The 16,761-nt window shown below is 37.0% G+C and overlaps 2 protein-coding genes across 7 annotated transcripts in view; both read left to right on the top strand.

The window, feature by feature from the left end:
* The window catches only part of PAK3 (p21 protein (Cdc42/Rac)-activated kinase 3), a 272,401-nt gene that overhangs the window by 217,646 nt on the left and 37,994 nt on the right, over positions 1–16,761 (top strand). For all 6 annotated transcript variants that reach the window (XM_012645260.1, XM_012645252.1, XM_012645243.1 and 3 more), the window contains one exon: positions 7,493–7,556. In XM_012645260.1, the coding sequence (XP_012500714.1) occupies positions 7,493–7,556 (64 nt within the window). The remainder of the gene's footprint in view (positions 1–7,492; positions 7,557–16,761) is intronic.
* HNRNPA3 (heterogeneous nuclear ribonucleoprotein A3) lies at positions 578–2,845 on the top strand. Its single transcript, XM_012645269.1, is given in 1 exon segment — positions 578–2,845. A coding segment is annotated over 1 exon segment (1,128 nt). The 3' UTR covers positions 1,706–2,845.

Below are 16,761 nucleotides of genomic sequence, written 5' to 3' on the forward strand. Positions count from 1 at the left end.
ATGGGGATTGATCCTTTAGAAGTTTGAATCTGCTTGTATGAACTCCAGGCTGCCTGAAATCACAAGATGAAAAGTTTGGGACTCATTGTATATGCCAGATATGCCAGATGGCTCCCTTCCTCCCACTCCTAATTGACGGAAACTAAATATTTTTACTTGAAAAAGTCAACTGAGGTGAAAACTTGACAAAATGAATTAAGTAGTAAGTTCTGTTTTAAGATTATGCCTTCAAAAGGAATAAAACAGTCTGATGAAATGTCTTCTGATTGTATCTCAGAATCTTCTGATACACAGAAGAATACAATCTTCTGATTGTATCCCAACTGATCAATCATGATAGATAAGTTACCCTCAAAGTCCAACATGGTCAGTCAATACTTGCAACCACAAATAATATAGCCTTAATTTAGAAGTGTTCCTACGTGGGGAGGGAGAGAGAATCAGCTAATGCTAGCAGTCTCCTTCCACAGTTTCATTAGTGTGTACATGCATGTGCATGCACACTTGTTGCCCCAGGCTTACCAAACACTTGCCTACTAGTTAGTTTTTTGGGTTAAAAAGATAAAAATAGCTCAAAATGGAGGTAAAACCGCCGCCCGGTCGCCCCCAGCCCGACTCCGGCCGTCGCCGCCGCCGCCGGGGGGAGGAGGGCCATGATCCAAAGGAACCAGAGCAGTTGAGAAAACTGTTTATTGGTGGCCTGAGCTTTGAAACTACATTAAGAGAACATTTTGAGAAATGGGGCACACTCACAGATTGTGTGGTAATGAGAGACCCCCAAACGAAACGTTCTAGGGGCTTTGGTTTTGTGACTTACTCTTGTGTCGAAGAGGTGGATGCAGCAATGTGTGCTCGACCACACAAGGTTGATGGGCGTGTTGTGGAACCAAAGAGAGCTGTTTCTAGAGAGGATTCTGTAAAGCCTGGTGCCCATCTAACGGTGAAGAAAATTTTTGTTGGTGGTATTAAAGAAGATACAGAAGAATATAATTTGAGAGACTACTTTGAAAAGTATGGCAAGATTGAAACCATAGAAGTTATGGAATACAGGCAGAGTGGAAAAAAGAGAGGATTTGCTTTTGTAACTTTTGATGATCATGATACTGTTGATAAAATTGTTGTTCAGAAATACCACACTATTAATGGGCATAATTGTGAAGTGAAAAAGGCCCTTTCTAAACAAGAGATGCAGTCTGCTGGATCGCAAAGAGGTCGGGGAGGTGGATCTGGCAACTTTATGGGTCGTGGAGGAAACTTTGGAGGTGGTGGAGGTAATTTTGGCCGTGGTGGAAACTTTGGTGGAAGAGGAGGCTATGGTGGTGGAGGTGGTGGCAGCAGAGGTAGTTATGGAGGAGGTGATGGTTGATACAATGGATTTGGAGGTGATGGTGGCAACTATGGAGGCGGTCCTGGTTATAGTAGTAGAGGGGGCTATGGTGGTGGACCAGGATATGGAAACCAAGGTGGTGGATATGGCGGTGGTGGAGGAGGATATGATGGTTACAATGAAGGAGGAAATTTTGGAGGTGGTAACTATGGTGGTGGTGGGAACTATAATGATTTTGGAAATTATAGTGGACAACAGCAATCAAATTATGGACCCATGAAAGGGGGCAGTTTTGGTGGAAGAAGCTCGGGCAGTCCATATGGTGGTGATTATGGATCTGGTGGTGGAAGTGGTGGATATGGTAGCAGAAGGTTCTAAAAACAGCAGAAAAGGGCTACAGTTCTTAGCAGGAGAGAGAGCGAGGAGTTGTCAGGAAAGCTGCAGGTTACTTTGAGACAGTCGTCCCAAATGCATTAGAGGAACTGTAAAAATCTGCCACAGAAGGAACGATGATCCATAGTCAGAAAAGTTACTGCAGCTTAAACAGGAAACCCTTCTTGTTCAGGACTGTCATAGCCACAGTTTGCAAAAAGTGCAGCTATTGATTAATGCAATGTAGTGTCAATTAGATGTACATTCCTGAGGTCTTTTATCTGTTGTAGCTTTGTCTTTTTCTTTTTCTTTTCATTACATCAGGTATATTGCCCTGTAAATTGTGGTAGTGGTACCAGGAATAAAAAATTAAGGAATTTTTAACTTTTCAATATTTGTGTAGTTCAGTTTTTCTACATTTTAGTACAGAAACTTTAACAAAATGCAGTTTTGAAGGTGTTTCCTTGTGAGTTAACAAGTAAAGAAGATCATTGTTAATTACTATTTTGTATGAATTTTGCTAAAGTTAACTGTAAAGAAACACCTGCTGACTTGCAATTTAAGGGGAATCTATTCTCCTCATTTCCAAACCATATGAATGGGCGCTGACATGTGGAGAGAATAGATATTTGTATGTTTGCAATGTGTGTTTTAGATAAATAGGAATTGGGTATTTAAATTAGCACATTTGTGAATTTAATAGCATTAAGATTACCATCCAATGAAAATCTCAAAATTCCTATTTGGTTTTTGTGCATTTTCTTCCAAAATGTAATCATATGATTTAAGTGTGTTAGAATTGCTGAGTCCTAGCTGTGTTTAGAACATCTTCATTCTACATTTACCTTGGTCACATTTGAACTGCTGCCATAGTTTTTGGGTATAAAGAATGTCTACTGCCCACTATTTAAATTCTGGGAAGGACTAGTGGATGCTTTCCCTCTTCCTCCTACCTTAAAGACCGTTCTTAAGAACTTTTCAAAATAGAGGACCACTAAGCCTGCTATATCTGAGGAAATTAGTGGGTACTTTTTTTTTCCTTTTTAAAAGCACAAGAGGCCCATAATACCTTATTTTCCTTGGTTTAATTTTTTTTTTCCTTTACACACTTTCAGAGCAAGAGAATAAAAATCATGCATTATTAAACCCCTAAAAAAAAAAAAGATAAAAATAGATTCTCTGGTGAAAAGAGTCAAAAGTCTTGTGAAGCATATTTATGAAACTCATACCACAAAAGCATCTAACAGATTACTAGATATTAGCAATCAGTTCCCCCTAATTTGATTAGCTCCTACTCATGCTTCAAACTCAGCTCAAAAGTTGCCTCCTCAGGAAAGCCTTCCTTGTCTCTGCCAGTCTGTGTTGAGGGCCCCTCTTCTTTACCACTTTTATTGTAGCAAATATCACATCATACTAGTCTGTCTCCTTCACTAAACTGTGAGTTTCTCAAGGGGAGGTACTGTGCCTTTTTTTCCTATATGATGTCCAACTCCCAGTGAGTTCCTGCCACACAAAGGCACTCAACAAATGCTTTTTGAATGAATGAATGAAAAAATGAGCAAGCAAAGTCATTTTTGCTGAGTTCCTACTTGTCTGTTCTATGCAAGAAACTTTGGAGAACACAATAAAACAACAAAACCTTACAATTTTCTTTGAAAGATAAGATTTAATAGTGCGATACAATTAAAGAATAGGAATGTCTTGTTTCCTGCAAATTTTTATCTAAGAGACCTCAGAAAAGGAATAAAGCAATTCCAGTTATAGGCCACAGGGAGGCTCTGCAGAAGTGGTGGTATGATGACTTTGTCCTCCAGGGGACATTTGGCAAAGTCTGAAGACAGTTTTTATTGTCATGATTCAGAGAGTACTACTGGCATCTAGTGGATAGAAGCTAGGGATGCTTCTAAACATCCTACAATGCACAAGACAGCTCCCCTCTCTCCCCCTTCGCAGTAAAGTATTATTCAGCCCCAAATGCCAACATTGCTAAGGTTGAGACATTTTGAGCTAAATGTATTTGGAAAGGCAAAGGTTGGGGTTGCAGCTGTCAGTGAGCACTCAGAACTCAATTGCCGGACTTGAGGTAACTGACTTTACTATACATGATTAAATGTGTCTCTAGCACTAATACCAACCATTTGCTGTAATAACAACAGTAATAATTATCATTTATTGAGCACCTTCTCTATGGGCCACTTTATATACATTATCAGGGTTAATTTTCACAATAATTCCTTGCGGTAGAATTTGATATCCTCATTTTACAGATCAGTGAAAGTGAGCTTTCAAAAGCTTAAGTTACCAAGTCATCAGACTAATGGGTGGCAGAGCCAGAGTTTGAACTCAGATCTGTTTGCCTTCAAAACTTATACTTTTTCCATTACCCACTCTGCTTCTGCATATCCCAACTGTCTATTTGTGTAAAAAGGAAGGAAGAAATGAAAGAAGTGCCTGGATAATATAAGTTCAATTATTCAGACGATTGCCCCAATTTTTTTCCTTTATTTTGTACGTGTAGATGTGGCCCATGCGAGTATATCAGATTTTAAAAATCTAACAGCCTTACTTTAATAAAAATAACTATTATTTGGTATCTATTTCAAATCTCAATAAATTTATTATAATGAAAATGCATTTATAGCTTTGCTGAGTTAGCTGACACAGAAACAAGCATTATTTTCTTGGGCTGAAATCTTGCTTTGCTCGTAAACTGCAATGGTGCTAGAGCTGTGGCCTTTATGATTAGTCTTTTATTCTGCTTTGCACTAAGCAACGTGATGAAGAAGGGGAAGCTAACTTTGAGTCCATTTTAATTAAGAATTAAGTGGGTTTTTTTTCTCTTTGGACTTCATGTTTGGGCCTAGAATCATTTTCCCTCTAGCTAGTGGGCCATCTGTGACTGCCATCCTTACCTTGGACTTGTGGATCTTGGCAGGGAGAATCTGCAGAGAAATGGGGGAGTGCTTGTCATGAAGCAGATCCAAGCTGAACTATACCTCAAAATCTGCAAAGTCAGGCTTTCATGCTCCTGCTCCACCATCACTCTCTCTATGCCCTGTCTCTGCCACTTTCACACTTGTCTTAGCCAAGTCATTTAAACCCCTCTGAGGCTCAGTTTCTTATTTGTCAAGTGGAGATAAGAATCATAACTACATTTTAGGACTCTGTCTATAGGATGGATTTTAGGGTGCTCAACCTGTGTTTAAGAGGACAGATATTGGAGATAAAAAGACACACATTTAAATCACAGACCCATTGCTACCAGCTGTGTCACCTTGGGGCCAGTTATTTAACTTTTCTGGGCCTCCATGTCCTCATTTAAAAAGTGGGGATAATAATAGTACCAACTTCATACCATTATGATAATCAAATGAGAATAGTGCATGTAAAAACCTTAGCAACAGTACCTAGCACATCATAGGTGTTCAATAAATGGTAGTTATTGTTTTATTACATGAATATAAAAACCTTAATAAGATAATACCATGGAATGAGTCATAATTGGGTCTGAGTCATAGACACAGACTAGCTGAGTGTCCTTATGCAAGTCACTTAACCTCTCTGAACTTCAATTTCTTCATCTGAAAAATGTAGATAATAATAGTATCTATATAATAGGGGTTTTCTGAGGACTAAATGAGTTAAAGTGTGTAAAAAATCTAGCACAATAAATAGTAATATAAAATTATTATTATGCTATTTTTACAAAATGAGAGTGACCCTATTTTTTCAGTATAACACATGGAGCATGGGGTCTTACAATGGGACAGAATGTTTGAAACCAGGAATAATCCCAGATCTTCGATCCCTATGTAGAAGTCATCGAGGACCTTGGATTCAAGGTCCACATTGGAGCTTGAGGAAGGAGTAGAGGAGCCTGTGCTATGCTTTGCTGAGAGGCAAAGGAGAGAGGAAAGGGAGGCAGGGAGGTAGAGGGATGGCCAACAACCCACACCAGAGTGGACCCCACAAGCATGTGGAAGAGGAAATGACAGCCTCTAGTAAATCATCCTCACCTTCAGCCTCGGGAGTCCGATTACTCGGTGGTGGGCAGCCCAGACCACAGAGCCGCCAGGCTATTCATCTTCCACGCAGATACTGATTGTGGGGGCCAGACCGAGGGATCAGTAATGGCTGAAACGGACAGATCATCTTTCAGTTTTACACAGACAGTTAGCCTAGCTCTGGCTTGTTCATTGTGGTGTGTCTGGATCTGCTGGAAGACAAAGAAATACCTACATTCGAGTGAAAATTTTCAAAAGGCACTGTCAGTAAAATTGTGCAATACAGGAAATTTGTCTTCAGCCTCCTTCCTCCAGGCCCCACAATCAATCACCTATTCCTCTTGTCCCTCTCCTCTCCCAACATTCCTCACTAAGAACTCTTTTTCCTAATTCACCCTCAGGTAGAACTGATATTAATTTAGAGAATTATTTTGCTTTTTCTCGGGAATCAAAACCTTCATTATGCTAAAGGGATAATCTTTTAATGGTGGGAGTTCAGCTTAGCTTAATATGTTAGGGAATATATTCATGGGCTTTTCTGCCACTGAAACCACATCATGAACCCTATTTCCAAATACAAGTACTTAGTAATTTTTTAAAACCTTGTACTTTCAAATGAGTAGTGTCTTATTTAGGGAATTACTCTGCTAGGAAATTGTTCTGCTAACGGTTTTTTTTTTTCCTTTTGATTTTGATTTGCTGATTATTCTTACTTTTTTCCCTATTGTGTCGCAGTGTTTTTTCTTTTCTTTATTGTGATTTAGAAAAGCAAATTATAAAGAATCTGATGAAAAGAGATGGCTTTAAAAGCTTGTTTTGTGATTTGGAATTGTAAACAAGGCCTCCTGCGCACTTGCCTAACATCAGTAGATGGCAGCACAGGCTCTCCTGTGAAGGGTGATGAGGGCGGGGACGCCATCTTATTTGAACAGCAGTTAAATTCAGAAGCAGAATCTCATCAAAATGGTTGTCTTTTGGTAATCCTCATGAAAGGATTTATTTCCAGTTTTTTTTTTTTAACCCCACATACCATGGAAATAAAGGTTGAATAATTTACTACCATGAAGCCTCATTAACTGAACCCGGCCAATTAGAATGGGTCATAATTCAGAAGGTGGCTGGGCTGAAGCTTATTTGCTTTTGCTCAGTCTATGGAAAAGAGTTTGCTCAGCAAATTTATAGTAAAACTTGTAGAAGATTATAAACCATTTAATAAAACTATGGTTTCAAGTGACTTTAAAATCATTACTTAATTTTTTAAAAAGCCCAGGCCCTTACCTGTTAATAGCTAACTGAAATAAGGATGGCTCTCAGAGATATAGAAATCTGTTAGACAATTTGAAAAATAAAATACCAACTCAGAAATTGCTAAATTGGTGACATTCGATAGATATAGCTCAAGTAAAACATACGTTCTCCAATTCCTTTCTTAAACAATAGGGCATTTACAAAAGGAAATACCTAATTTTATTTGAGTTTAATAAACATTTACTAAGTACCCGATATTTTCCAAACATCATCAATTTTGAATATAAGCAGCACACTTATTGTTACTACTTTAATTAATATATTACTATTTGTTATTTTAACAAATAGAAAATATCATCTTTCATGTAAATTATAGAAATCGCATGGGAGTATTCTTCTAATTTTTTATTTGTCGTCAACTCTGCCTTCTTAATTTTCATTATTAAATAAAGAGAAACCAGTCAATTAATTCCAATCTGTCTCCCTCTCTCCCTCTCTCTCTCCCTCTCTCCCTCTCTCCCTTCTCCCACCCGTTTCTTAGGAAGCATCGTGAGTGTTGGGGATCCAAAGAAAAAATACACAAGATTTGAAAAAATTGGTCAAGGGTAAGTGATTATTATTTGAAATATCAAAAGATGAGCACCAGCAACATATATTAAAATTCAATAACAGCTTGGGTTTCTGGTAAATTATTTTTCTCATTTCCTGGATTATATTTGTGTTTTGCATTCTCAACATTGGACTTTCCAGCTGGCAGGCTGACTGTTCATTAACCTAGGAACACATCCTGCTGGAATCTTCATTGTTGTTGGGCTGACAGTGAATTCTGTAGGGACATTTCGATCCCATGTAGTTACAAGATTCAAACTGATTTCTCTAGAAAAACATTAGAGTTATGGAAACTTGAAGCTTGTGTGAAAACTCCCCGTAACCCTGTCCCCCCTACATCTGTATGAATGGTTAAGATCCTGTTTCATTGTCAAACTGTAAAGGGACAAAATTAGGGGTTTGAGGAAAGTTCTTATTGAATGATCTGGAGGTGGGCAGAGTTGATCATTTGAGTACAGAAGAAACATATCAATAATCTCTAAATGAAACAGTACATCATTTCACCTCACATACTTCTTAAAGATAAAGATTCCCAGGCCCCACTGCCAGAGATTTGATCCAGAAGTCTGGAGTGGAGTCCAGGAATCTGAATTTTGCAAAAGTTCCTAAGATAATTCTGATCATCAGTTAGACATGGGAACCACGGTGTTAGATCATTCACTAGAGCTGAAGGCAAGAGTCACCAGTTCTGTAAGTCATCTATAATTAAGCATGTCTCTTAGGTCTCAATGTGAAACTAAGCAGGAGGGGCTTAGCAAACAACAGCCTTTGAGACAAGGAAAGTTTCATTTAAAGAGAAATGAAGTATTCTAAAGGGACATCCTTAAATGGGGAATGAGACACATATTCATGTGCACCAACTACTGTATGTTAGAAACTGAGATGGCATCCCAGAAATCTCCTGGCTGAAGCAAGGGACTGATCAGAAAGGGATACAGCTAATGTACCATAAAATTGCCATCAGAGTCCAATTATTTCAGGTTAAGGGAATGTAGGATTTCTTTAAGCATCTCGTTGCTTTTCCTGGGATTCTTAAGTTCAAAAAAGTATATATCGTATATAAGCTTGGTTATTTTTCATGATTTTTATATTTCTTTGTTTTTCCCACTAGCTTTTGTACAAAAATTTCTTTTGTACTTTGCCAATGTATCTCAGGAAATAAGGGAAAGCATTAATTAGACGTTTGAGACATTTGGACTAGAGGGTAAGAGGGGCACTCATAAGGATTGTGCCTGATGGGAATCGAGGTGAGAAGACTTTGAGAGGGAGACAGAAACTCAGGAAAAAATACATAGCCAAGTTTATTTTATCAGTGGAAACCATAATGGCATTGCATTTGACCTTCCCAGGAGGCCAAAATATATAACTATTTGTACTTTTGCTTCTTTCATTGTTATTTAATATCACTGGTATTCTTACTTGCTCACAAAAAAAGAAAAGTTTTATAATCTCTAGGGGCTCCTGTCACCTAATGGGTATTTCTGCCCATTGTTCTAGAACAATGCTGTCCAACAGGACTTCTGTGATGATGGAGATGTTCTATATCTGTGCTGTCCAATATGGTAGCCACTGGCCATGTGTGGCTATGGGGCACTAGAAATGTGGCTAGTGCAAATGAGAAACTGAAGTTATTTGAATTCATTTACTTGTTTAGCAGACAATTATTGAGTACCAACTATGTGCCAGGCACTATGTTAAGTGCTGGAGAAACAGAGATGGGTAATGATGGTATGGGCCTTCAAGGAAATTACAGTCTACAGTGATAACTGCTTGACAGAGGGCTATATAGGGTGCAAGGAAAACATCGAGGCAAGCCTGCTTAATTCACCCCTAAGTGCAGAGCAGGGCTGGTTTCTCCAGTCATTATCTCCCACATGACGTTTTACTTCTTAATCTCTGATGGACTGGTTGCTTTGCTTAAGAGAGCTGTACCTTCCCAAATCCATTTACAAACCTCAACTCACCTTCTTTATGCCCAAAAGGTAAATACCACCAGGCAGGTTGCAAAATGACAATATTCTATACTTAGGAGGCTCAGAAAACAAAAGTTGGCTTTTAGATTTTATTTTAATCTGGTTAGATCTCCGGTAGAGCTAACAATAGGAAGGGATATACAATCCATTTGGGAGTAGCACTCCAGATCTTTGTTTTCAACATGGTGGCCACTGGCCACATTTGGCTAATGAGCACTTGAAATGTGGCTAATCCAAATTGAGATGTACTGTAAGTATAAAATGCACAACTGATTTCAGAAATTTAGTATGAAAAAAGAATGTAAAGTATCTCATTAATAAATTTGATATTGATTACATTGTAAGATGATAATATTTTGTATACATTGGAGTAAAGAAAATATATTATTAAAATTAATTTTACCTTTTAAAAAGTTTTTAAATGTAGCTCCAGGAAATTTAAAATGTGGCTCACATTATATTTCTAATGGGCAGTATGGCTCTAGTTGTAGGTAAATGGTAGCAGCTATCCATTTATTAATTCACAAAGTTATTTCTCCAGAGTTGTTTTTTGGGGGTGGGAGTGGGAGATGTTATAATTTTTGTTTTGGTTGTTCATTCCCACTAAAACCCAAATGAGCCAAAAACAGCATTGAACTTAAAAAGGAAAAAAAGTAAGAGATGGTTTCAAATATCTCCCAGATGCCAGGTAATGAATGAAGCAGGAATAATTTCTCTAAGAACAAAGATCAGGCCACCAAGCAACTTTGTGTACCAGAGATTTCCCCTCTTGGTTATTATTTATGCCTCTGACTTTTAAAGATGAAAAGGAAAGTTCTTTATTTCTGAGTTCCTTTATGAAGTCTTTATAATCTAAAATAACAATCAAAGCAAAAATCCTGCTTGCCATCATTATATAAAGGCCTATTATAAATTCCAAACAAGTTCATCATTTTTTAAGAATGATGAAACCAGCAGATAATTCACTCATAGGCCCAACTCAACTTTTCAATAAGTCATTAGAGAGTAGGGAATCTATTTTATTCCTCCTTTTGTATCCGTTAGTGTCTAGCGCAGTGCTTTTGCACTTAGTAGGCCCTCAAAAACAATTTTGTACAGTTATGGTCAACAGCCCGGTTCACTTTGACTAGATTCAAAGAACTACAGAGCCACCCCTGTCTGCCATCCCCATCTCTCTGGGTCTGTGTTTGCCTCAATGAATATTTATTGAACTAATGAAAATGTTTGTCCTTCTAGCTGTCCCATTCTTTTGTCCTCTGTCTTTTCATTTGTATATACATGTCTGTCTTGCTCTTTCTGTCTCTATCTCTGTCTCTCCCTCTTCTTCATCTCTTTATCACCACATCTGATTCCTTATCCTTTGGGTATTGGTGTGTGCTGCACAACTGTCTTTTTCATGCGTGTTGACTTCACCTTCTATTGCTCATTTCCACATACACCCCAACCCAAATGGTCATAATATAAAAATATGTATTTTTAAATTAGCTTTTAAAATATAATCTAGAACTTAAATCTATTTATGTACTCTGATTTTATCATTTATTTAATTTACTAATTTTTTTTAAGGGATTTTTTTTTTTTTTTGAGACAGAGTCTCACTCTGTTGCCCGGGCTAGAGTGCCGTGGCATCAGCCTAGCTCACAGCAACCTCAAACTCCTGGGCTCAAGCGACCCTCCTGCCTCAGCCTCTCAGGTAGCTGGGAGTACAGGCATGCACCACCGTGCCCAGCTAATTTTTTCTATTTTTAGTTGTTTGGCTAGTTCTTTCTATTTATAGTGGAGACGGGGTCTCGCTCTTGCTGAGGCTGGTCTCGAACTCCTGAGCTCAAGCAATCCTCCCGCCTCGGCCTCCCAGAGTGCTAGGATTACAGGTGTTAATTTACTAATTTTATTTTCTGGTCTTAGTAGATTGTTTGCTCTCTGTTCTTAATTTGTAAAGTTAATGAGCGAAATATTGATCTCTTTCTCTCTAGGCCAAAAAGCATCCCACTTATATTAATTTTCTTTTTACGTAAATGGCTCTCAACTGACTTTTTCTATGAATTATTGGCCTGAGTTAGACAAACTAATCTCTACTCTCAATATATAGAGTTTTTATTTTTTTTCACTAAGTCTGGGTTTTTTATTGTTTTGCTTTACCTACTGTTATGGCAACATTCAAAATTGTATCAGTAATCATTTGGTGCTAGGAATAATCAGCCCCAGTATTCCATTTTCAGCTCCACGGAGCACAGCAGTTCACTCTTGGGAGCCAATGTGAGAAGAACCTCTCCATTAATCACCCTCATTTACTTGGAAAACTACATTTTTCCAGTACGGGTTTCTGCCATCCCAGCATTCAGGCCTGGGGCCAGAGAATTGGGCTCCATTTTCCATAAATCAGGTTCAGAATTGCATGTCTAATCATTTGAGGTCATAGCTATAAGTTGACATTATTTCACTAGGTTTGCTGTGAAAAGTGTCCTATAATTGGTTACCAAATCCAGACATTTTGAGCAAACGTATGCAAAGTTAAAAAATGAGGAAAGAAAGAAAAAAGATCAGGTACCCCAAAATTATCATTAACTCAACACCATAAATTTGTCAGAAATATATCCAGTAGAGACTTCAGAATCTTCACTTTCTTAAATAGTTATGTAAAAGAACTTGTTTAATAAATGGGGTAGGGTGAGACAACAAAATCAAATATTTATTTTCAGTCAACAGCTATCATTGGCAAGCCTGTATAATTCCTGAATAAGCAGTAGCTATGCAGCAGAGGGGTGAATTTACTAGCATTGGCAGCTGTCCTCACGAATTGTTCATTAATATATTTGAATTCATGTTAAGATTTTTCCTTACGTGAGAATGCCCTGAAAAAATAGACCCTTTTTCTCTTTTAGGTTCATATTGTCTTTTCTCCTCAACAAATAGAAAAATATTTTTGAAGGAGTAGCTTGGAGGAGATGGTCTGGATCCAGTTTAACAAATATCATTTTAAATTCAGTGAACTTTTACTGCGTGCCTACTATATGCAATGCAGAATGGCAGTTAAGAATCAGGTTTTGGGAGTCCACAGTGACCTTTATGCTCATTGTCCCCCTGAACATCTGACAGGGAGAAAACGAGAGTTATATCAAGAAATTAAGCAGAATGTACACTCCCATGCACGTGCCTTCCCCCTATATTTTATTTATACACTCATCTTCACTGTCATCTCCCACATGAATCCTTGTTTGGATGCCCTGGCTCTAATTGACCTTTTCTGTCTTCTGTTTTTCTGAATCCTACATACTATATCTATACCATCATGTATTCGCCACTTATATCTCAGCTTGTCTGGTCATGTAAAATTGCTTGAAACTTTGAGGAACACAGAGGAATAAAGGGAGAATTTTTGAAAAATGTGAAGAAAAAGAAAGAGCCAAGATTCTGAACTCAGAAGACTGTGGGCAAATTGTTTACTTTCTTTAAGCATCAGTTTTCTCATTCATAGTAAGCAGAATGCACATACCCCTTAAGGTTGTAAAAAAAATAAACAAGAGAAGGCATTTATTGAAACACGGACTTTGGGGGGGAACCAAGGGCAACACACGTAACCTAAACATCTGTACCCCCATAATATGCTGAAATAAAAAAAAAAGAGAAGGCATTTAAAGTGCTTAGCACAGTATATGGCACATAGTAATTGCTCAGTAAATGGTAGTTATTATTAGGGGTGAAAGACACACCCACATGGTGCTATCACATAGAGCAGAATATGGTAAGTATTGTAATGCCATTACAAAGAGCCATGGGGACAGAGAGGAGGGATAAATGATTTACAGCCAAGGAGGGGGTATGATGGATTCTTAGAGGAGGATACATTTGAGTAGTGACTTGAGAGAGTGTAGGAATTTAACAAGTGGGGATTATGGGAAGTTTCATTTGAAGGAAACTAAATGAATACTAAGTTCAGACTGTAGGTTTCATTTGCTTTGGTATCCCTAAGGTCTGCAATGCACACACACACACACCCCATATATGCTTGAATATAAGGTGACACAAATAATTTTTAAAACAGTTCTGACTCATCTGAATGTATAAACTGTTAAATATATAAATAAATGATTGAAATGGTTGAATGTCTACTTAGGATGTTTAACTCGTTAGTTTACTCTCATTTACATATTTAAACCACATATTATGTAAAATAATATATTAATGTGAAGAGATTTTTCTAGTCTCATATTTCATGAACAGTATAATTCAAAATCTTCCTATGCATCTTTCACATTATAATTTTTATAATCACTAGAGCCCCTTTTTGAGTCTTCCAACAGTTATCCAAATATATCATTTGACTTCCATCTAAGATCTTTGAAATTTGAATCCACATTTGATTCTATCCCTGGATTTTTTATTCCTAGTCACAATTCCCCATTCATATAACATGAAGACAATTGTTTTCTGAGTTTGTCCTGTAGGTATATATTTAGATCTTCACAACATATACCTACTATCTGCTATATCACTTTTTAAATTTATATTACAAATTTTCAAACTTACACAAAAGTAGGGAAAATAGTGTAAGAACTCCCATATTCTTATCATCTGGATTCAACATTTATCAGTAAGTTTGAATAAAATCACGATGTCATTATAACATCTACAAAAATGCTATTTTTATATTTGATTTATTCAAGTCAACATCAAAAGAAAATCCACACATTGCATTCATTGTTTCTCTTAAGTTTATGTACTCTGAAGCAGTCTCCTTTTTTTCCCACTACCGTTGACCTATTGAAAACTGGTCATTGTCTTATAGAATGTGCCACTTTTTGGGTTTATCCGTTAGTTTCATTTGGTGTTATTTAACTTGCTCGTCTAGTCCCTGTATTTCCTATAAATTTAAGTTAGTTTTAGAGGCTTTATTGGATTCAGACTCAAATTTTGCAAGATTCCTTTATAGGTGGTACTATGTGTTTCATATTACACATCACGTTAGGATGCACACAGTGTCTAATTGTCCCCTATTTTAGTGATGAGTAGATTGATCAGAAGATTCAATGGGTGACTATCCTCTCCTGCATAAAGTTCCTCATCAGCTTTTCATCCAATGGTTTCATCTATTGATGATTATTGCTTAAATATTTCATTAGGATTGCAAAATTGTTATTTTCTAAATTTAGCATTCCTTTCGTACTTATTAGCTAGAGTACTTTTGTTGAAAAGAACTTTACCTCATCAGCTAGAACTCTTTGGTTATCCTAAAATATAATCATATAGAGAAGTCAAAATAAATTATTAATTTTTTAATTGCCAACTTTCAGCATAAGGAGTTGCTTCCCAAGGTACTTGCAAAAGTGTCCAATTGAGAGGTGTTTTGATTTTTTTAAGTGGGGGAACTTTTAAAAATATCTTTATAAACCCTTTGGGTTTTTATGTTTCCAATTTGTTTCATTCAGTTGCCTTTGATATTGTTTTTAATGGTTAAACTGTCCCATAAGCAAATAGGAGTCCCTTTTACTGCATTAGTTTTGAAAGAGATCTTTTAAATGCTTATTTATGACATCTAACACTTGCAGTTATGAGGTCATACCCTCAGATATAATTTATTTACATCCTTTCTTTCCAATTCTAACAGGTACTTTCTATGAGCATCCAAAACTAGCATTAATTGAGAATATTTCAACCTAATATGTCTCTTCCAAACTGTACTTTGTGGATAAAAATAAATGAATATGGAGAAATACCACATTACATGAGAGATCATATACAGATTTGAATATAAGGCAACTCCTTTTCTTCTGGGGGGAAATTTGGAGAAAATAACCTTTCTCTTGTATGTGAACGTATGTGGCGCATTTCTCTCTGTGTGTATATGTATGTTTGTTGTGGATACATTTTTAATGCGAGTGGTAACATACCATTATCTCCTTTTCTGTTATGAGCCTGTGTTTTAGAGATTTTTCCATATCAGTACCTCATTGTTTTTTACAGATGCACAATGTTTTATTGTTTGGATGTACCATAACTTATTTAACCAGGCCACTGTTGATGGATATTTAGTCTGTTTATGATATTTTGCTATTATAAACAAGGCTTCCGAGAAGATTCTTACAAATAAACCATTTATACATATGCAAATTTTATCATCAGGATAAATTCCTAAAAGTGGAATTGTTATGTGAAAGGATATGTGCATTTCTAATTTCCAAATTGCCCTCCCTAGAGGTTGTTCTTATTTAACACACCATCAACAGTGTACGAGAGTGCCTGTTTGCCCACACACTCGCCAACACAGCTGTATTCATTTACTTGGGATTATAGTATTATAATAAAAACCCATCCCCACACTGATTTTTAAAAGAGAACATGTATAAGAAAGAAACTCTAACAAGAAAGCATGTGACAAAACAAAAGTCTATCCTGAAGAATCTATTGGCCAACGTAGTACGTGTCTGGATAATGCCAAAGTATCCTTGTTACATGTCGTATTTCTACACAGATTAAATCAGCCATGGAGCTTTGTTTAACAGAAAGTGACAATGGGAGCATTTCTTGAAATCATTTTATTTCCTCCTAGGCATAAAGATATACATCTGGCCAAAGCAATTTTGTCTACCATCTGGATCTTTGCCAATCATAGCATTATATAGAATGATATTAATAATATGATCAGTTCGTCAATAATTGCAAACAAACTTTACTGCTAGCTCATGTGTAATCAAGCCCTCAGTCCCTATCTCTCTAAATTAGTTTTAGTTTTAAGGCTTCAGAAAGTAAATATATCATGTTAGGTACTTTTCAGACTTGTCTCTGCTACTCAATGAAGAGCCCCTTCTTCTTATTCTAACACATAAAGTTCCCATATTGACGATGAATAGTTTTAAAGCTTAATTCTTAAAGGACTTGATGAATAGCAGCTTGGTTTAGAGGATCTGACAAAGCAGTGCACAGCACAGAACACAGGATAAATGCTGAGAGTAAAACCTCTGAGTTTTTTTGGTTTTGTTTTGTTTTGTTGGTTTGTGGGGTTTTTTTGTTGTTGTTCAGCAAACTATAGGCAAGAGCAGAAGTGGTGTCTAGTGTGCTTATAGAAGCTATTCTTTGGGTAGGACCACCCACCCAAAAAGTATTTGCTTCCTCATCCAATCTATTTTGGGCCACACAAGGTAGAACACTGCTAGGAAGCACTAAATAGATGTAGTCTGAGCTCTATAAAAGGCTTTGTGATGTAGGAGATTGAAAATACATTAGCATTTGT

Source organism: Propithecus coquereli, unplaced genomic scaffold, assembly GCF_000956105.1.
Source record: "Propithecus coquereli isolate 6110/MARCELLA unplaced genomic scaffold, Pcoq_1.0 Scaffold104, whole genome shotgun sequence".
NCBI lineage: Eukaryota > Metazoa > Chordata > Mammalia > Primates > Indriidae > Propithecus > Propithecus coquereli.